The sequence below is a fragment of the Psittacula echo genome (assembly GCF_963264785.1).
Source record: "Psittacula echo genome assembly, chromosome: 1".
In the NCBI taxonomy this organism is placed as follows: Eukaryota; Metazoa; Chordata; class Aves; order Psittaciformes; family Psittacidae; genus Psittacula; species Psittacula echo.
This window is the reverse complement of record NC_137735.1, coordinates 40,372,657-40,394,910: the sequence shown is the minus strand read 5'-3', so window position 1 is coordinate 40,394,910 and position 22,254 is coordinate 40,372,657. Positions and strand designations below refer to the sequence as shown.

Here is a 22,254-nt window from a genome sequence, read left to right as displayed (position 1 = left end):
AAACTATGATTTTTGGTAGAGGAAAAAGCAGCACTAAGTGTTTTGGTTTAATGGGGATTTGAAGCCACTGTGGTCTCAAGAGTTTTATAACCTTCTCCTCTTTGGTCTTGCAATGTGGTCTTATTTGTTTTCTCTGGAGCACTTTGGAGCATTGTAGCGAATCAAGGCCAGGGCTTGAGCCTGTCTCTGCGACAAGCCCAAGCACTTGCTAGGAGTCAAGTGATGGAAATGTCTGCACTGTGTGAGTGGGATCTGTGAGAGGTGACAGACGAGGGGAATCCCCAGGGGCTTCACTTCTTCCAGCTGTTGAAATGCTGTTGCTGCTGTGTGCTACTGGGCTCTTAGCTTGTGTGGTCAGGGGGTATGCATGTTTAGGAAACTATGTGCTCTTTAATCCCATAAGATAACTGCTTAATCCTAAAAGGCTATACGTTAACCTGTTGTACTATCAGAACTTTCATGAAGAGGTGGGTTTTGTGTATTTTAAAGGCTGTAACTCAGCCTTTAAAACTATTTGGGCCAGGGTACTAGAAAGAAGGTGGAAATGCTTATGTGCTTTCATCAAATGTGTATTACTGTTTTGCATGAGAGAGGCTGGTGTGAACAGGCAGCTTTAGAGGTATTCTCCAGCATCACCCTCAAAAACAGTAGTTACAGGAGGACCAGTGATGCTGGGGCATGTGGTGCCAGAGGGCAGTGCTTAGCAGCCTTCTTCCAACCCTGGGTGCAGCATGCTGCTGCTTTTGCCTCAAAGAAGGCACAGAGTTAGTGTTTCTCTTTTCCCCCACTGATTTTTCGATCTTACAGGATTTGACTTAAAACAATGGAAATGCTCCAAGTTTGGTCACTGGGAAACTCATTTGGAAAAGCAAGGGAGAATAACAAGATAATGTCTTTTCCTTGGTGAATATTGTATATGTGACAGATCACAATGAGCAGCATATTGCAAATCAAACAGGAAAAATTCTACTGAAGAATGCTGCTAGGAGAGCACCAGTAATATTTTTTTTATCCTGAGAGGTTAGCAGTTGAATAGGACAGAATAGTGAAAATCCATGTTTATGCTAGTAAAAGCTAAAAGCTTATCATACGTGTTGACAGATAAGATCTGATATGAATAGAAATTATGGGAAATAACAATATTGTGAGAACCCTATGGGCTATGCTGTTGCCTCCCACAGTGCTTTATTAGAAGACCAGTGTCAAGAAGTACACATAAAGGAAAAAGTATCTATGAATTGATATATTAGCATTTCAGACCTAAGTCTTTTGCATTCAGAACCCCTTAAAACAGCATAAAGAAAGGACTATCTCTTTTTTCTTTTTTTAATCCAAATGAGGCTTCATTTTTTACTAGTATCTTTACAAGTGACTTTTCGTGTACACTGCTCTATAAGCTTAATAATTAATGGTGTTAATTGCAGATTAGACAGATTACTCTTCTGAAATTTTATTTTGCTCTTTCTTTCCCTTCTATAAATGTTTCAGAACTGCATGTACTGTACCTCTAATAGATTACATAGATGGAAATGATTATTCCATTGAGCCACAACAAGGTGGGGATGAAGATGGTTTTGCCAGAGGGGCATGGGACTGGAGTTTGCTATGGAAACGAATTCCATTAAGCCACAAGGAAAAGTCCAAACGAAAGCATAAAACTGAGCCTTATCGGTAAAGAGAGCTGTTTACATACTGTGAATTGTAATGAATAATTGTCTAAACCCTTTCGTTTTTCCCTCCCCCACCTCTTTTCCCATGAACTACGACCCGTGCACGCGTGCCACATGGGTCCTTGCACATAACTGCATCTTCCCTGCCACCATCCGCCACCCTGCAGAACCACATGCACTGTGCCACTTATAGATGTCATAGATGGCAACACTTATAAGATTGTGCCCCAAGGGGGTGGTGACGAAGATGGGTTTGCTAGAGGCGCATGGGATTGGAGTATGCTGTGGAAGAGGGTTCCCTTGACCAAGAGAGAGAAGGAAAGCAGAAAGACAAAAACTGAACCGTATCGGTAATCACTAAATCACTTACCCGTTTCTCATTTTTCCTGAAGTCAATATTGATCCACTAAAACTTGCATGTACTTCTATCCTGAAAATCTCCGTACTTCTAACCACACCGGCTGCTTTGTTTAACCGGACCTGTTTGCCAAAACTGACTATTCGCTCAAAATACCTTTGCTACCTTGTCTTGCCTCTCTGTTCCTGCTCTTGTGTGGTTAATAGGGTGCACATTAGAATGACAGGGGGTCTTTTGGCAAAATAAAATGCTGAATGACTCTGTTTCCAAGGAAAACTTAATTTAGGTATGATTTTTTTTAAGAAGTAGTGTTGTAAACAACCACACTTATTGAAACGTTTGATTTGAAATAACAAGCATGCTGTGAATATTTATAATAGATGATAATGCATAAAATCTGTAACCCGCTGTCATGGCTTGATGCATGCATACAGCTCATGGATTACTCATGTGCATCAAGAAAATCCCTTTTGTCATATTTCTCTCATTTGCTTTATAATAGAGCACATCTGACAAAGAAGCATATTGTTTAAGAATCTTGGCTTAATATTTTCTAAGGTCTCAGTATGTTTGGGAATTTTAATTTAATACACATAACAGTTAAAAAAAAAAAATGAAGAAAGAAAAGAAAGAAAAACCCCACCACTTTATTTTCTAAGAAAACTCCAATAATTTTCACAGAAGTCCCACCTTTTTCTTATGGTTTGCAGTGGGGTAAGTTTTCTTCCCAGCACACAGAAACTGGCTAGAAACCTAGCTTAGGAGCTTAGGTTTCTGGATGGCTTTTCAAGATTGGGAGACTGTGGTTCTGCTGGTTTTTATTACTTTCCCTTTCACACTTAACTAATCGTGTTACTACATTTGAAAGCAATCCTCACATCTTCAGAATCTAATGTCTTCTATTGCTCGTATATATGATTTAAACATTGTAAGAACTGATGTTGGTAATTCCCTATCCTCACCCGTGATTGTTCTCTGCTAAAATGGCAACACATGCAAGGAAGTTATGAAGCTTTGATCTGTTTTGTATACAGTATAAATAATACCGTTTTCTGACAAGGCTGTCCACATTGGAACTTTAATATTCTCTTAGAGGGGGATAAACTGTTTCAAACGTTGCTGTTGTGTTCTGTGTTTACTACCCAAACAGGTCTTAAAATCCTTTAAACTGTTCCCAGAAACACAGAACACATGTTCTCAGAACGGTTTAAAAGATTACTTTATTTTTAATAATACTTTCAAGTCAAGAGCTACAGTGCTTCTTTTAAAAAGAGATATTCCCTGCATCTGTTTATGTCCAGGCTGTATGCATTTTGTTGCAGCAATACCAAGGCAAGTAAGACCAAGTAAAAGTCTGGCTGAAACCATAGCCAGGATTGCTTAGTTTAAAAAGAAAACACACAAACAAAAAAAACCTCAACAGCTTAAAGCACAGAAACAAACTTTTTGTAATGTGAGAATTGCCCCTTCTTTCAGTAATATTGTGCTTACCTCTTCATATCCTATGAAATAAACTACGGAGCTTATGTGGATTTTACTGTGTTCTTTAACACACTTGACAGCGCATTGGAGGCCAAGACTGGAACTTCACCATCTGAGGCCTCTACAGTTGCCAAGTCTTTATAGTGCTGAGGAAAACCAAAAAATGCAGGAAAGCCACAGGGTTGTGCTATGCAACAGGCTTCTCCCTGCTGCGCTTGCTGTCTTCCAGTCCTTTGAACCCTTGTGATGCAAAAGCAATGCTGGAGGCAAATGCAGTACAGCAAAGTAGGAGGGGACATTTAGGAGTAACTGATCAAGTGATTTGGAGGTCATCTGAACTGATAACCACTGCACTTAGCTGCTACACCCAGCAGCTCTGTCTTTGGTTTTGCCCTGCCCCTGCTATGCAAAGGGGGTGTATGTTAATCCTTTAGGTTACTTTTTCTTAAGCAGATCTCCATTTATGTGCAGAAGGGAAATACACAACCATTGCTGTTAAAAGGAGCACCACTAAGTTAAAAATCTAATGGAATGGAGAGACTGAATAGTGCTAGAAATGACCTATCAATAATTTGGTCATGAAGAAATATTTCATTCCTGTTTTACTTGGCTCACCAGCGTGATCTGGTCTCTGATCCTCCTGCTTTCACAGTACTGCAGATCCTCTGAAGTCAGAAAGAATTCACTTTTTCCCCACCAGCTTCTTATTTTTTTTTTATTGCCAACTTAGCAGGGACTCCAGCTTGTATCCATTAGGGTTTTTATGTACTTATTGATCCTCAGGTGAAAAATGCTTGGTATGTGCACTGGAAATGGATTAACATATCCTACTCGCTGTTTCACTATGAGCAAGCTACCAAAGAATTTTGGGTAGAGCCATTGTGCAAAAATGCTCTAATCCAAACCACAACATCTTGTTGACACATTAAAGCTAGTTAATTGAACCTTGGCATACATGGAGGGATTTGCAAAGCCATTTTAAAAAATAAATAAATAAATCAAAATGCAAACCTTACAACTTGATCCAGGCCCTTCTGGTATAATGAAACATGTCTCGTATGGCGGCAGTAGGAAGAGACAGAGGGAGAAGATAGAAAGGCATCATTTAGCTGGAAAAACTCTGTTGCTTGCTAATAGACAGTGTTTCAATGTGGCAGCTTCTCAGAATGTAAATTTACGTCTGCTATGCAGTCTCATTCTCAAAAGCTTGAACAACTTTCAAGAGAGAAATGTCACACTGATTCTTATCTTTTTTGTTATTATTTTAATAGAACCATGCTGGCTGGCTGAATAAATAATTCCAACCAAAATTTTGTATTTAAGAAAAAACAAACAAACAAGAAAGGCTAAACCAAACCAAAACCACAACGTAATAAAAACTGTGACTTCACTAGAAGTTAAACCGATGTCACTTCAGAAAATTGCTGGAAGCTGATGACAAAGCTTCATGATTTTTCAGTGCATTGCCATTTATCTAATCTTTATTATATGTTAACAGTAATTTGCTTCCTTAATTAATGCTTTCTCTGTGTGTTATCGTATCCTTTTGGCAGAATGACTTAACACTGTCTTCCTCTTTCAGGTCCCCTGCAATGGCTGGTGGATTGTTTGCCATTGAACGTGATTTCTTCTTTGAACTGGGTCTCTATGATCCAGGCCTTCAGATTTGGGGTGGTGAAAATTTTGAAATTTCTTACAAGGTAACACCAAAAATGGAAAACTAATTCAGTTTACTAGATCTTTTTTTTGGTAAATACTTCTGCTTGGAGGTCAGACAGACCTACCTCTGATTTGCACCACCTCTGCCTTGTGAACGTGCGGCCCATAAGGTTTCGTTGTGAGGAGATCTTGTGGCAGAGATGCGTCCCCTCAGTGTCTCCTTGTGGATTTTGAGGCAGAAGTGTTCAGAGAGGTGGTCTGGTGCTGAGACCCGAATGCTGAGTAATCTAGATTTTGTTAATGGTTTGTGATCACACATGCCCTGAAAAGTCTAATCTGAAACCAGACTGGCAAATCGGCGGATTTAACTACGTGACTGCTCTCATGATGAGTATAGAAAAATGTCATTTCCAACAAAAGTGATTATAGAGAACAAGTAGTACTCAGTTTATGCATAGATGCCTGTAAAGTATATAATGATGAACAAGAAGTAATCTGCCCTGCTTTCCTTCTCGCTACCTTTTTTATGGGTGGAAAATGATCTCATATACTTTTCAAAATTTCAAGAACTTCTTTACAAGAAATATCTTCACAATTGAAATGCTAACTGCATAATTCATAATCACTGAAGAAGATTTTATTTTCACTCCTAGGCATATGCATGCTCTTCAGTTAGCAGGAAACGTAAGATGATAATCATCAGCTTCAATATTCATAATGACACAAGTGGCAGACAGCAGGAATCTGTCCCAATTAACAAACAACAGTGGAGACATCTAATATCCTCAGTAGCGATCTGTGAAATCGTAGCTGAATTTTACTGAAAGTACATTCAGAGCTCCTCTAGCTACTCTTGCTCCTCATGATTTTGAGGAATGCTCTGAGTGCATTTGCTCGGCTGTAAATCCATATGCAAAAGGTAGTTATTGAGAATGTTACACATACAGGGTCTTTATCCTTCTAATTCTCCATCTTGCTTAGAGCTAAATCATGACTGAAATTGCATACAGTAGCTTTGTAATTGAAGTAGTGATTATGTAGAGACCTCCAAATTGGTTTCATGTCGATCATAACCAGTCTTTAGAAGAACTAAACAGTATGTACCAGTCTTGCATGCTGACTCCTAGATAGCAAATATAGTGGCCTTGCATATCTGAATTGGGGTTTTTTGTGAAACTTAAGAAAACTAATATGATGATGCAATAAAGGAAGTAAACTATTCTGCCCATCTTTCCTAACACTGCTAAGTCATATTTTTTAATCTGAAATTTGGGCTAATTTGGAACATCCCCAAAGTTATCTTGAATCTGTATTTAATGCTACATTTCAAACTTGTCAAAACTATGAGCACCTAAATTCAGATTTCAGTGTGTTTTGTTTTCCTCATAAATGGATTATCCAAAAGCATGTGGCAGGGAAGGAATTTCAGAATGGTAATATGTTTCACCCATATTTTATTTTCAGCTACTATAGTTAAAGAAAAATCTGCTTGTTACCAAAGACATCCTTATCTCCTACTAGCCTTTATTAAGAAAGACATAAATGTGATGGGCATCTAACCAAAACCCATCTTAGTGATGGTATGTGAATTGCTTTAATAAAATCAAAATATTACTAATTCTGTCATAATAAAAATTACCCAGTTCCAGATTTTGTTCATTCATTACTGTTGTTCTAAAAGAGCAATGGAATGAGATGGCAGACTTTTTAAAAGGTTTTTAAAAAAGTAATTTAAATAAGTAATTTAGTTGAGTAATTTTGTGGTTAAGTTGAAGATGCATTCAGTGAAGCCTTTAATTTCAGAGACCAGTTATGTTTACGCTTACATCTGAAGCAAAAATATTTAAATATGTCATACAGTTAGCATAGTAAGAAAAGTAATAGATATTTCTTCCATAATTTATTACCTATCTGTCTGTCTAAAATTCACAGAACCACAGAATCATTAGGGTTGGAAGGGACCTCTGGAGACCGTCTCATCCAAACCTCATTCTTGTGCATATATATATATTAATAATGCCTTTGCTTTAACTTGTAGATCTGGCAGTGTGGGGGAAAACTGCTGTTTGTTCCCTGTTCTCGTGTTGGACACATCTACCGTCTCCAGGGTTGGCAAGGAAATCCTCCACCTGTGTACGTTGGGTCTTCTCCTACATTAAAGGTACTATTTTGCTGCAAACTTGAAGGTGGTTTTCGATTTTAGATAACAACAGCTATTTAAATTATCAGCAGCAATTTAGAGAGCACTTCATGCAAAGCTATTTAGTGTCTAAAGCTGAGATAGCCTTCCCCATGGAAAGGAAATCTTGTGCCAATCCTGCTGCTTTTTATAGCTTTGTTCAATTTATGCTGGATGTAGATTAAAGGAAAACTTGTTATATGTGCCTTCAGTCAGATCTATTAAGACTGTTTTAACACCAGGACATTTATACTAGAAGAACTTTACAAAGTGAGGTGTGCATCTAGAACAGGTACGGGTTATACAGAAATAAGAGCCATCAAAGAAACTGAGAAGAAAGATGTGAGGGAGAGGCTTGTTCACCAGGCAAGCTATCCATTTTTCCCCCTTGTCCAAGCAGCAATAAACTACTTTACTTAAGAAGGTAAAATCTCTTTGATATGTCACAGCTGACGAATTTAAGACTTAATTTTTTTCCAAGCCTAGTAGACTAATGCATCATTCTCTGTATTAAAACTGAAGAAGGTGAATAGAAACTCTGAATTGCAGTTCTGGTACAATCTGCTGAAGGTGACAAATCATTGGTGTTCTATAGTAACTTCATGCTGTTACTTTTCAAGGCAGAAATACTCAGATTTCTGAAATTAGCATGCAGTTGCGTCTGATCTGTTTGTTGTGTGTGCTTTGAGGTCACAGCAATGTCCTTGTTCTTGGCAGAACTATGTCAGAGTTGTAGAAGTGTGGTGGGATGAATACAGAGACTACTTCTATGCCAGTCGGCCCGAAACAAAAGCGCTACCCTATGGAGATATATCTGAGCTGAAAAAATTCCGTGAAGATCACAACTGCAAAAGTTTTAAGTGGTTTATGGAAGAAATAGCATATGATATAACTTCATATTATCCCTTGCCACCTAAAAATGTGGACTGGGGAGAGGTAAGTACAGCACTTAACCTGTATTTATTTTAGGAGCTAAAAAAATGGGAATTCAAAAGGAACTGATTGCTACTTGGCACCAATCTGAGAACAGTTTCTTTGATTACTGCTATATTAAGGTATATGATGCTAACCAGAGAGCTATAGAAATATAACCCTAGCAAAAAAATTATATACACTTTAAGAGGTGTGAATTTTTTTTAATTAGCTCCATAGGTCCTTGAAGGATGATTTTATCTCTAGCCCTGTCTTCAATTATATCTAAAGCTCTTTTTCCCATAATTGAAAATTAGGGGTTTTTAAAGAAGCAATGTGAATCCTGAGCATGTAGGAGTATTGGTGAAGATAAAAAGGTGATAATCCTTTTCTGTGAAGGCCTAGAGAATAGATCATTAAATCCAGGAGGAGTACATTTCGCCTACATTTGCTAGCCTGAGATGTACTCACACAGTTACAGCCCCAGTAAATCACTTATCTGCATATAATGATTTGATGCCATACCTTAACAGTCATTTACAGCATTAGTATACAGTGTATAATTCTCAATAAATTAAGAATGTGGTTACAAATTTGTCATTTTCACATGGTTCACAGAGAGAGACAGCATGTAGCCAAGGGAGTGCAGGACATGTCACTGATCCTCACTTGTTTCCTTCTGGCTTTTAGGCCACACCTTTAGGAGCTCTTTACTGCAGGTCTCCTGTCTGCTTTCAGACTTATTTATTTATTTCTTTTTGCCTTTTCAACTGTAACTTTAAAAGAGCATTAGAAAGTACAGATACATGCTGTTTCCCATGGCCAAGAAAGTGTCGTCTTTATTTCCCTGAGGAATTAGTGATACAGAGCATGTGCATGGTGGAATAGGGTACAAATAGTATCGGATCTGAGGAACCAGGTGAACAATGACACCTTTATTTCTTGCCTAAAAGCTAGCACAAAGCATCAGTTACTAGATTAGTCTTAGAACTCCTTTTGAATCCACAGAAAGGGTTAAGAAGGCATGTTATATGTTACTGCTCACTGAGATCCAAGTATCTGAAGAGAATAAAATAATAATGGCCGCCTTGTGAGAAATCGTCCCTAATAAAAGCGAGCAGCTCTGGTAAAGCAACAGGAAAGTCAAAGTTCACAGACTTCTCTGAAGTTTTCTTCAGCTCTTCTTCACTGGCTGCTAGTTATCCTACATCTGAGAAATCCCCCCCTATTTGTAACACCACACTAATTGCATTTCCAAACTGCCTGGAATGGAAGTGTGGTGTTCATCTTCCCTAACCCTTTCTCTGGGAGTCAGGTCTAAAATTACAGACTTTCTTCTACTGTCACGAAGAAAAAAGAGGCTCTGGCAAAGAAAACAGGTCTGGAAATAATGTTATTTGTGTCATAAAGTCTTTGTAAAGCTGTTGGTTGGCCCTTTTGAGAAAGCATTGGGCTAATCAACAATTGAGACATGCTTTCTGACAGGACTTTTGTTCTATATCCTGTGCCTGTGCCTGCCCCTCATCAATTTTATCTCTTTTCCTACTGTGTAATTGCTGCTGCAGAAGGTACATCGGAGCAGCTGGGTCAGTAGGCTGTGCCTGGCTGCAGTTAATAACTGCCATGCATAACTCCTCTGCATCCTGTTCCTCTCATCCACAAGATGAGAGCAACTTAGCTGAGCTCCTGCTTTATTTATGATGACCTGTGAGACTGAACATGCTTTGATAGGGGGTTGAATAAATTAAAATAATTGAAAGTCCTACACCTCAGTGTCATTGATTTGGAACTGAGCTTTACAACTCTAGCTATATCAGTGTACTCTAACTCACATAGGAGCCTGCAAATTAGTACAGACACCTTGAAGCTCCATCTCTCAGAACAGTTAGCATAAGTATTTAAACTTCATACACAGGTTTGTCTCATATCTCTCTGTCACATATCTGTTTCTGGTTTGAAGATAAGTGAGAATTTCCTGAACTCTTTCACACTTATTTTTAACTTGAGACTAACTTAGAGTGCAAAACCTCTTTTGCAGATTAGAGGCTTTGAAACTGCTTACTGCATTGATAGCATGGGGCACACCAACGGTGGCTTTGTTGAGCTTGGGCCATGCCACAGGATGGGAGGAAATCAGGTGAGAAGCTTTGAAGCAAGTCTGAAGGAGAATCACTTGCTGTGGATAATAACAGGCTGTTTTTCTGTTCAAGCCTGTACATAAAGTCACTTAGGTGCCAGCTTCAGAGATGGGAGTTGGGGACTTTCCATGAGCATACTGACATTGATAAAATATGCGAATCTGAAAATAAAATTACAAATACAAACAGTATAAAATTGAAGGTAAATTCATAATCTCTTCTTCAGTGAAACAGGTACACGAGGAAGCGAGAACTGTACTGTTTTACAGCAACCATGTCACTGAATTAGAATAACTGCAGCTCCTGGCATTGCTGCTGATTCATCATTTATCTTCACTTAATAATTAATCATTCAGGAAACAATCCCCTTATTCACTCTGGCTCAATTATTTCACAAAGTTGTTTTGCTTTAATGGAGGTATAAAACACTTTTGTGCAGCAGGTCATCTTCCACCACAGGAGACAAGAAATTGAATACTAATATGTGTCTGCTTCATTTACAAATTAATTGGCAGAATGTAACTGCTAATAGATGTTTGCAGTCCAAGCTGCTATCGTGTTTGACCTCTATCTTCGCAAACCTACCCACACTACCACAAAAACATGCTGTTCTGTCTTTACATCCCTTTTTTCAGTTCGAAAACTTTTCAAAGTCCTTATTTATGTTGATGTGGACTTGAACCAGGCAAGTGTTGTCCCAGCAGTCATGAAATCACATGCAGAATGATGCTTTTAAAAAATCATATTTGGGTTAGCTCTTGGTAGCCCCTGGAAATATCTCTTTGATATTTAATGAAAAAATTCCCTAAACTACTTCTTCTTTATATGTTACCCCCCCCAAAACCCTGTAACAATGATTTCATAAGAAGTAGCTAGGATAATCTTTCTTTATCTGGATGCCTTAGTTTGATTTCCTCCATGGGTAAAATGCCATTCAAATGAAATTACCATCCAGCACTAGGACTTGCTACCAGACCTTCAGAAAGATAGTGGATTGTTTGACCATCAAATCATGTAAAGGTTTTTAATCAAACACTTTCAGAAGTCTCTCAAATAGGAATCCCTTTATTTTTACCATTTTTGTCTTGCTAGATAAGTTTCTTACCTTTCTAAATCTGAGAGGAAAGTTGAAATTGAGTGTCATGACAGTAAAAGTGCATTACATCATGTAAAGTTAAGAACCCTCCTGAAAGTTAGGTGTAATGACACCAGAGAATGTTTCGAATGATGAAATTTAGTTGGTATTTTCAGTGTTTCTAAAATACTCATCATTTTGAGTCAGCTGTTTAAAAGATGGCTTTTTTTCTCTTCCTGTTAGCTTTTCCGAATCAATGAAGCTAATCAACTCATGCAATACGATCAGTGCTTAACTAAAGGACCAGATGGATCCAAAATTATGATTACACACTGTAATCAGAATGAATACCAGGATTGGCAATACTTCAAGGTATGTAACAGATATATAGTAGAAAAGAGATTATAATTTGCATCCTGGTTTTTTGTACCTCTTTTTTATTATTTAAATATATCTGAAACTAAAGTTCTGTGACATGGTTAACTGTACCAAGTAAATTGTTAACTGTATATTGTTAACTCAAAAATCCATGCTTGCTGGGAAAGCTTCCTCTAGGAAAAGATGCTTTTCCTAGTGGTTCTAGTTGCTGGTTTTTGTAGCAAAAACTTTAAAGAGTCTCATGAGGCTACATCTGCTGCCACAGGTTTATGTTAGGAGTTAGCACTTGCCTCAGAGGAAGTAAAGAGGATGTCCGCTAACAATGACAGAGTTTCTAAAAGCTTTTAGTGTCATCACCCTCTCTGCTTCTATGCTTTCCGCAAGAAAGTTTCTTTACCTAATGTATACTGTGAGAAGGTTACTTAAATTCTGGGGGGCATTTAGCAGCTAGGTTCAATGTTAAATCTAATTTTAGGAAGTCTATATTGAAGTGTTGCTCTGTTTATAGACAGATCTTTTTAAGCCTACATAGAAATAGGTGAACATAGCATTACTCTTTGCCTTTTTGTGTTGTTTTTGCCATCTTCTGTATTTCTTTTTCCTGTTCATCAGCCATTCTCTAATAACATGCTCTGTTGTGAGTTCTGGGTGTGGCACCATTTTAATGCTATTGCAAAATATGAATTAATAAAGACTCGGAATGTTGGCTGATGGACATGCGAGGGTTGCTACAGTCTGTTTAGTCACAACCTCTGTAAGTCCTCTATTACTACTTGTTTAAAAAAACTGTCAAAGGTTCTATTTCTGCTTGCTTCTTTAAAAAATGAAACTGAATACTCTTAAGTGTGACGTTATCCTTGGATATAACCACACATAACTTGGTTCTGTCTAAGACACTATCCTGAGTGAATTTTTCTTCAGTCTACCTGGCATGTTGCATATTAATTAGTTCATTAGCTGGTTATCTGGATTGTGTTTGTCTGAAAGATGCAGGCACTGTCGAGTGCAGTGAAATCTGTTTATTATTCTTTAAGTCACTCCAGCTTTTCTGCTCTTTACATAGATAATCAATGTAAAGAGGAAATATCAAGCGCAATAATTTCCATACAGCTTTCTTGTGCCATATAGACAGACAAAATTCTTTGAACCTGAAACTGAAAAATTGATAAGCATTGTTTCAGTCCCTTCAACTTCTGCTTTAAATTTGTAATAATGTATAGCACTTGTTAACTCTCCAGCCATTCTAGTGTGTCTCAGCATGTTACTTGGCTCTTCTCTAAGCATTTCTTTTATGCAAGAAGATCCATTTCCTCCACACTGGTAGTGAGTTGTGTAATTGTTTGCTTATTACCGCAAGTTATAAGGAAGCCCAGTAGGCATGGTCTGGGCTGTAGAACAAAACACTGACTGGCTTCCAGAAGGCAAAAAAGAAAGGTGGGTGTAAGAGCAAAAGGACCACCAAGGGTGTGTAACCAAGCAAATACTGGAAATTTGGCACTCTGCTGTGCAGTACAGAGGGTATGACCCTTTCTTCTAATGAGGAGGGTGTAAGGAATGAAATGCTTATGAACTGCTGAAAAATGTTGCAGCCTCCTATGACAGACAGCTGCCAGGAGATTTTATCTGGCTGGTCGGTTGGTTGTTTCTGGAATGAATGTTTGTTTGCCAGTTTGGTGAGTGTAACCTCTGTATGGCTTGCGCATTGAGCAGCAGCAGAGCTTCGATGCCCATAAGCAAACATTCAGAACAGAGCTGGTGGTAGCCTGCCTATTGCTTTTGTTCGGGCATCTGTTTACCTCTCCAAGTAGAGGATCCCCATGTCTGGCCACATAGCAGGAGCAGGGATCAAGCTGAACCAATGTTTGGACATGCACATGTGTGTGGGAGTGACGGGGGAGAGGGTCCTTATGCCAAGAGAAGCTAGGTGCACAGGGCAGGGCTGTGAAGCCCCAGCCTGGCTGCAGTGCCTAGAGTTTGCTTCTGCTACAGTGCTCTCCACACTAGATACAAGTCAGTGAGTCTGGCTGCATCTGGTGCAGGGGGTCAGCAAGCAGGAGAGGAGCCACAGCCTGCTCTGCGAATGCATGAGACTTGAGCGTGGCAGCACAAAGGGTGCGGAAGGAGCCAAGTGTGTGAGTCTCAGCCTGAATGTGCTAGGCACAATAGGTCTGCAGTTTCTTAGGCAGCATCCTGTTGCTCTGGAGGCCAGACTTGCTCTCATACCCTTTTCTACCAGCCAAGCATGGAGCAAAGTTAGTGCTTTTTCTTTCCAGTGTGGTTAATGCTGGTGTTGTGCAGTTGTTTTATGTGAAGGGCTAACCAAAGGAAGATCTGCCCAGTGAAGTCAGTTCTCATAGAGCTGTCCTCAAGTGTCAATCTTTTGGTTTGGTTACAGGATGGATGAAAAGGCTGGAAATATTTTAGGCCCAGTTCCCCTCATTTTCTTAGCAGTTTGTTGCCGAAGAGAAATGTGAAGTGTCTTATATAGGCCTACATGTGTCAAACATTTAGTAATACAAAGGCTGTGAAAGTCTAGGTTAAACAAACAGTAAAATAAGTATAGGACTGATCTGTTCTGGGACCCTGAAACCTGATTTAGTAAATAGCTATACTAAAGTTAAGAAGAAAAAAAACAAACTCACATGTTCCTAACGGTTTTGTTTTCCAGAATCTACACAGATTTACTCATATTCCATCAGGGAAGTGCTTGGATCGCTCCGAAGTCCTCCATCAAGTTTTCATTTCAGAGTGTGACTCCAGTAAAGCAACACAAAAATGGGAAATGAACAACATCCTTAGTGTGTAGACAGACGAAACCTACCTACTGACACATTAATTTGTACAGGACTGAAAATAGCCTGAAAACTGCTGCAATTATTAACTTTGTACAGCTGCGAGCCTCCTGGCTTGGATGAAGGACATAGAGGAACTGTGATTATTACAATAACATTATCATCCGCAGTTAATGTTTACAAAACTGCTTTACCTTAAACTCTGTAGATGTTTACATCTTTTTGTTTCAAGATGTTGGTAAATTAATGTGCTGTTAGCTGTGTTTCATAGGAACATAGCTAAAGGCGTTGTCGTCTTCTTTGGGATTACACTCAGGGGTCTGAAGGCAGTTTTTTTACACACACTTGAAAAGGTTGGAGTAACCAGATTTTCATAGAACTTGGTGATTATCAACCTGTTGTATATTTTTATTTAATTTTACATCCTACTAAGCACTGCCACAGGTTATTAGCCAGGGTGGCCTTCTCTCACAGTCATGCTGCTTTTTTGGAAGGTGAATTTCAACATATTTAGTGCCTCTTTCATTTCTCTCTTTCACAAAAAAAAGCATTTGTTGGAAATTAAACAATGGATTTTTCTGAGCTGTCACCAGGGGTAGGGACCAACCATACTACCCCGTGTCATTACTGTGTGATCAAAGACAAATTTCTATTGCCAGTTTGGCTGCTCTACTTCGGCTGGACACTTTGTACGGTGCAAAGAAGAGCTTAATGTCACGTTTAGTGCTAATGTGGTACATTTTGTTGGAAGTCAGCACCCTCGCGATTCCAGTTCAGAATTTATAAGCAGTAACTTGCTTGTTTAAACCATGCCTTACATAAAAAAATAATTATTAAAAAACAAAGAAATAAAGCTGCACAATTATGTAAAACTTAGAAAGAATCCAATGCTTCATTTGATTTGTTATTTTAAATGGAAATCACTTAGAGGTGGACTAAAACTTTGATTAGGAGAAAGCATCCCGCTTCTTAACACAGCTGCGTAATTCTTTACGAGGACATCTGTCAACTAGTTTGGATGCCAGATTTAGATTTGAAAAGAGAAATGGAAATCCTGAAACCGCATTTGTTCATACTAATTTTCTTCTTCTTTTGGAAGAATGGAAGTCATTGGAAACTTCTCCTGAGGGACTACAAACACAAAATACAACCACTTGGTGCTACAGTGTACATAATAGATTGTGAAGAAGTTTCTAAAAATGCTCTGGAAAGGAGCTGATGCAAACACCCTTAGGAGTATAAATATTTACTCTGAATGAGCAGAGAGGTGGAGGAGAAATGACTTTATCCTCACTTCCTTATTCCAGATTTTGTGACTTAAATGTTGACATCAGTGTACTGATTTCATAAGAGTCATGCCTAGAACATGTCACACTATTAAATATGACTAAATACTTCCCTGAAGTCTAGAATAGCATTGCATGCAGCTTCCATTGGTGTTAACAAGGGTTATGTATCATATTTGGTGACAGATTTTGATCTTTATAAGGCTGTCTGCACTGATCTGTTAGTTTGGGATCTTTCCTAGTTTCTTTAAACTTCTCATCTGTCCTTTCAGAGCTATGATGAAATAGAAAATAAAGGAGGGAGAAACTGGGAAAAAAGGAAAATAAGGGGGTGTGCCGGTACTTGTTCCTTGTGTGTATGAAAACTGACTCCATTTTTGTGTATTGGTAGATTAATCATACAACTATGCATAAGAGAAAGAATGGTGGCACATAAATTGTGCAGGTGTGCATTTTAAATGGGTATTTTGTGCAATTCATTGAAAGCTGATGCTGTATGTGAATACGAATCTGTATGTGAGACTGAAACCTTACAAAACATGAGATCATAAGAAGCTGTTGCTGTAATGACTTTTTCCTACTATAGCTGGCTTGGAAAAAAATAATTCCCATATTCTTGCTTTGTAAGTTGATAATATCACTATGCATTTCTACATATTTTATAAATTTGATTTATGCAGATTTTTGATACACTGTATGTTTCTGTAGAAATTGTATAAATCTTTAAAAAATTTATTAGGGATAAATCGGGGAAACCTATGTATATCTTACCTATGGGCTGCTTGTTTTTTAGGTGAAGTAAATAAAAGATTTGGATTTTTGGGTTTACTATACTTCTACAGAGTAAAACTGGATTATTACCTTTATGGAAATCCCATATCTCAAAGTTTAGACAACTTCAGTGTTACAAACTTACAGATATTTAAAGTGTTTCATTTTAGTTTTTATCTAGGTACCTTGTGTCACATCTGTGGGGACTCAGGTTTTTTTCCAGTGAAATGAAAAATTAAATTCCCACTGAGAGTTTCCGCATGGATGCATTTGGATTTTTGTATCACCTGCCCTGATCTAATTAGTTAGATTTAATATGCTCATAGGAAATGAATTTGAGAACGATCTCTAATGTAGAGCCAAAGATCAGGACTAGTTGGTAATGTTGACTCTCTTTTAACTTGGTCTGTTTCTATTTCCACCAGCAAACATGTTTCAATCAAACATCCTTTGTTGGGGTTTTTTTGTCCTGTAAAGGTTTCCTAGCAAAAGAGTAAGCAATTAAATTGGGGCAAGTTCTGGCCTAAGAACCAAACCTAAATGCTGAAATCTACAGCAGTTTTTTACATACGGTATTCTTGTTTCCCAGCCATGTCTGTCAGTGCACTATTGCGTATTCACTTTTCTAAAGACTCCTTTGGCAAAACCCTGGGGATAGAGTAGCAGCCAGTTAATGTAAGGAATACCCTTTTATGTACAGAAACAGGGACTGATAGGAAGGGAGGGGACATCCTTCTTCATTGCCAGGATCCTAGCACCAGGAGAAACAACAAAACCCTTTAGGCAGTACCAGAGATACTGTCCCCATTGATGGCATCCTAGAATCAATTCATCCTCTTTCCCTAATGCCAGTCAATCTCCTTTACTATCTGCTTCTTCCGTACCATCTGCCTCCAAGTCACAGTCCCTAAAGCCAAAAGTTAACAACTTAGTGCTCTGAAACTAGACCAAGAAGCCTGAGATCTATTACACAATGTCAAGGATGTAAAAAATTTATGCTTCTGTCTGATCTGTGAGACTTTTCACAAGAAAAGAAAAAAGCATACCTCTGCCTATAAAACCACAAAAGGTGCTTTGGTAGATTTTGCTGTACATCAAGCACAATTTCCTCTTTGGGTTAAAAAAGATCAAGTTGTGCAAGATCTGTGGAGGCATGAGAATAAGGAGGGGATTTTCACACAGTGCAGAAGAAATTATCTGCATCATTGAACACTAACTGGTTGTTTTTGTAAAAGCATTAATTGTTTGTTCCCTGCCGGTGAGCTTAGATCCATTAGTTGTAACAGGTAAAAAGAAACAACCTGGGAAAAACAAATTAGCTGTGTTTCTGTTTCTTGTCGATTTGGCCTGCAAGCCTCCTCTGAACTCCTGCAGCTGTGTGCCCTGGCTGGCGCTATACAGGAGGACTCTCTATGTAGAGTGAGTCTAGTTAGAAAAAGTGATAGGCTATCAAAACGTTGCCTCCCTTCGGGTTTAAAGAACAGAAAGTATACAAACTGTGAGTGACCCCTGAAGTTCGAAGCCACTCTGGCCCTCCTTTCACTGTGGGGAGCCTGTGGCCATCTTCTCTCACACGCTGCTGCCACAAGCGTGTGCACTGGTGCATGCTGCCTTGCTCATTGTGCCCTCAGCTGCACCAGCTAGTGTGGAGCACAGCAAAAGTGGGAAGAAGTGTTTGTGTGGATTATACATCTTATTAACCCAGTTAATGGTTAGTAACCTTTGGGTTTTAAATCTTAAAAACATCCGTTCTTTACACTGGGAAACAGATTAATTATTCCCCATTACCATGTAAGATAGGTCCTCATAAAAAAAAAAACAAGCTGTATGCACAACTCATAGGTTTTTTTCCATGTTGCACTGCTCTCTGGCTGTTCTGAACAGTGCCAAGACAGAGACTCTTCAGCAAAACAGTGGCATAGCTTATGGTCTGAAAGACCTTAACTGACTGGTTGTTCTTTAACACGTCGACAAAGGTGACAAGGATCCAAGCACGTAAACAGGAGTTAGAGCTGTTCAAACACCCAGAAAAAGAGGTATGTTTGCATGTTAGAAGACATCTTTTCCCAGTAATATGCTTTACTGAAATGTGATTGCTTTATGGACAAGAACCATGCCCCATCCGAGGTGGAGTGCAAGTAGAGCCGGGCTGAGGGCTAGCTAGGTCCCGTAGGTCTCGTGGGTGCAGTCATTCAGTGTGAGCGCAGAACTGCCTCTGGTGGGCTGCCAGTTCAAATAACTCGGCGATGTTTCTTCTGCAACGGTAATGTCTCCTGCACAAGAATAACGTTTCCTGCACAAGAAAGGAGCAGAAAGGTGAGAGAAGCAGCGTAGCACTAGCTCACAACAAAACCAGAACAGAACAAGCTAATGCCCAAGATGTGCATAATGGCAACAGTAGCCCTCTGGCTGAGCATCCCAGGGCTCCCAAAAGGGGAAGGGAAAATTAATGGAGAGATGACACTTCAGTTTCCTGGAAAGGGCTGCTGGTGGCAGTGTGTGTCAGTCAAAAAGGCAGCATGCCCAGACAGTTGTTAAAGCAGAGTCTTAGTCCTGCTTTGAATAGGCTTTCTGAATCACTTGAAGGCACTAGAGTGGAAATTGGAAACAAAATACAGCCTTTTCTGTTGAAAGTTTGGAAGGGTTTCCTCAGGAAAATAGTGTAGCCCCTTGTAGAACAAGCCCTGATATTAAACGGTGGTGGATCTTTGAGTGTAAAGCACTCTGGGTCTTTTGTGGGTGCGTGCATGTTCTCTGACATACAGCACTGGCACTTACAGGTAACAGCTGGTCCAGAGCCATGAAGACTGATACCTGCATTTCTGAGGGCTGTCGGGTGAAAATGTGCCCTCTATGAGCCGTGCTTTCCACACATCTCTTCCCACTGCAGAAGCTCCCTGTTATTCTGTGGTACACTCAGGAGGCCCCACGCACTGCTGTCTTGATAGCCTGAGCCTGCAGGATGGCTACACCCCCTTGCCAGAGTCCCCAGGGCCATCACAGCTGCACAACAGGCAGCCACAATTGCATTTTCATATCTTTATTTATGAGCAGCACAAACAATGAACAAAAGTAGAACTGGATGAGAGGATTTTGTGGGTTCATAGGAAGGGAGGTTTAAGAAGAGCTGACCGGGAGAAAAAGCACACCAAGTTGTAGAAGTTCTTCTGGTTATACTGCTGTTTCAACTGCACTGAGGAATGCCCTGAAGGTGTCAAGGAAACTCTAATAACAGAGCTAACCAGCCTGGCAATGGAAGGGAAAGCTGCCTGTCTTGCTGTCTGGGAGTGAAGGTAAGATGGTGTGGGGTGTTGCTGAAGAAAACAATTCTGTAACCTTATAGCAGAGTGGGGTCTGGTTACTGCTGGTATTAGAGCAATTGGGGACGAAGTAATGTTGGACTGGGCCATTCCCAGATGGAGATAGGAACCACTCCTGCTTGGTTCTTCTGCCTGTTATAGTATCCTATTATCTGCCATGTGAAGATTATGAGGGGAGTGGAGTCCACACTCAGAAATATCAGAACCCTTTGTCTAATGGATAAAGTTGAAAAGAAAACCCTGACTTAGGATAAGAACAAAGCTTAACATAAGGATACTTGTCCAACATTGTTCCTACTTCTGGCAGTATACAACTCAAGCACTTTCTCAGCTAGAGATGGTGTTTTCTATTTGATAGTTCAGAATTTGTCCAAATGCTGATTGAATCTAGGCAGGCTTCGGTCATCAGTCAGATCTGATTATGCAGAAAGTTTCAAGGTTTGCAAAGAGGCACGCTGGCTCTGCAGTCCACTCCTCTGCTGAGACAAATCACTGAACTATAGCAGAACTTGCTTGCTAAAGGTCTAAATTCTCAAAGCAGTATTTAGTGCTAGGTCAGTGCTGGGTCCAGCCAGTCAGGAACTGGCTTCAAGGTGGCAGCACTGACAATAACATCATCACAGCATGTTTTTCAAAGGGCCTTTTAGAAGGATGTGGTCTTGGCCACACAAACACCACCCCTTTAGCTCTGTTGAAGAACTGATTTATGGTTCAATTTTTACCATTAGATGCTTGGGCCCGGAAACATTGAGAATAGCCATACAACTTCTAAGCGGAGCACCAGATATGCTGGCTGTAAACAGTTTCCTGAATATATAGATTATAATATAATATAATATAATATATAGTGATATTCAGTCCTGGAACATCAAGACCCTCTCCAACACTAAGGCGAGCTGGATAGTTTATCTCAGGATATCAGGATAGTCGGAGCAAAGTACAGATTCACTCACTAATTGGTGCTGGCCAGTGACAATTACTTAATTGCACTGATGAAGAGAAATTTGCATAGGCAGTCAAATTTTTAACAGGGTAAGTCTGAATCTCGTGCACATCCCATAACAGGCAGCAGAGTTAATGCATCCCTCAAGGGCTGCGTGCACTGGAGAATGAAGCCACGAGCTCGACATCTGGGCTCCGTTATGGGATTCTTGACACTGGATTCAAATGGGATCATGGAAAAGCAGACAGAGCTATGATGCAGCTCATACAAGAGGCCCAGCAATTTTGGAAATGCAGGGGTTGCTGGCAAAACACTTATCTGTTTCAAGATGTGGAAAGACATACAAGCCAAAATGAGAAAACAAACACAAGAATAAATATACACTAAGGATGGTAAGGCAAGTGTAGCAGGAACAGTGACAGACATCACCACAGCAAATTATCCATCATTGAGCAGTATGTACTAGATTATTTATCAGTGTTATATACAAGATGCCTGTGATACACTTACAAAACAGTTCAATAGATCATAAGCTAAAGATAAAATTCCAATTCCATTTTTTTCTGATTTTCTCTCCACACCCGTTTGCAATTTCTCTTGTGTTTTTTGAGCTCTAAAGCCTGTATATGCTGCAGTAAGTTCCCTGCTCTGTAGCTGTTCTAAATATATTTATAGTTCTTCAAACCACAGGTTTTACTTTGGGAAAATAAGAACAACTTTGTAAATAGGCTTTGTCCTAAGCTGATCTACATAAAAGGAGTCTTTACATTCCTTTAGGAAGATGGTAAGGAAATACTAAATACTTGTTTTGCTCTTAACTCTTTCCCTAATAATGCCTAACAAATGCTAGATATTCGCTTTTCTAGCAACCATCTATTATGTCTTCACAGAAACCCCTATTACAGGTTCAGCATCTCCTCCAGACTAATGTAATGTAGTTTATTGTCCACCCACGTTACCCATGACATAAATGTTAGGCCTTCTTTTTCCCTTTCTCATGTGTTGGAGAAACACATATTAATGCATAATATGCTTTGTACTAACACCGTATTTCACCTGCTGGTTTTATTATCCTGTCACTTCAGGTTGCAGGCTGGCTTTGCAGTTCTCTGCTGTTAGCTCTTGCCTTTCTTGCTGCGAGCACCATTCACTGCATTTTTTCCAAGCCACTGATGTATATGTTAAGCAATCACTAGTCATGAACCTCATCTCCAAAAATAATTTGTGGGTTTTCATAGGTAATGTTTCTCCACTGGTGAAACTGATGACTAATTCCTATTTTGTTTCTGTA

At 39.3% G+C, this 22,254-nt stretch overlaps 1 protein-coding gene across 1 annotated transcript in view; it reads left to right on the top strand.

Moving 5' to 3' along the window:
- GALNT7 (polypeptide N-acetylgalactosaminyltransferase 7) overlaps positions 1-14,657 on the top strand; it is a gene marked incomplete at both ends in the record, with an annotated part of 76,111 nt that extends 61,454 nt beyond the window's left edge. The window contains 8 exons of the mRNA XM_080626023.1: positions 1,489-1,671; positions 1,838-2,020; positions 5,093-5,210; positions 7,208-7,330; positions 8,066-8,284; positions 10,299-10,397; positions 11,717-11,845; positions 14,520-14,657. Of these exons, the coding sequence (XP_080482149.1) occupies positions 1,489-1,671; positions 1,838-2,020; positions 5,093-5,210; positions 7,208-7,330; positions 8,066-8,284; positions 10,299-10,397; positions 11,717-11,845; positions 14,520-14,657 (1,192 nt within the window). The remainder of the gene's footprint in view (positions 1-1,488; positions 1,672-1,837; positions 2,021-5,092; positions 5,211-7,207; positions 7,331-8,065; positions 8,285-10,298; positions 10,398-11,716; positions 11,846-14,519) is intronic.
- Between the last annotated feature and the right edge of the window lie 7,597 nt (positions 14,658-22,254).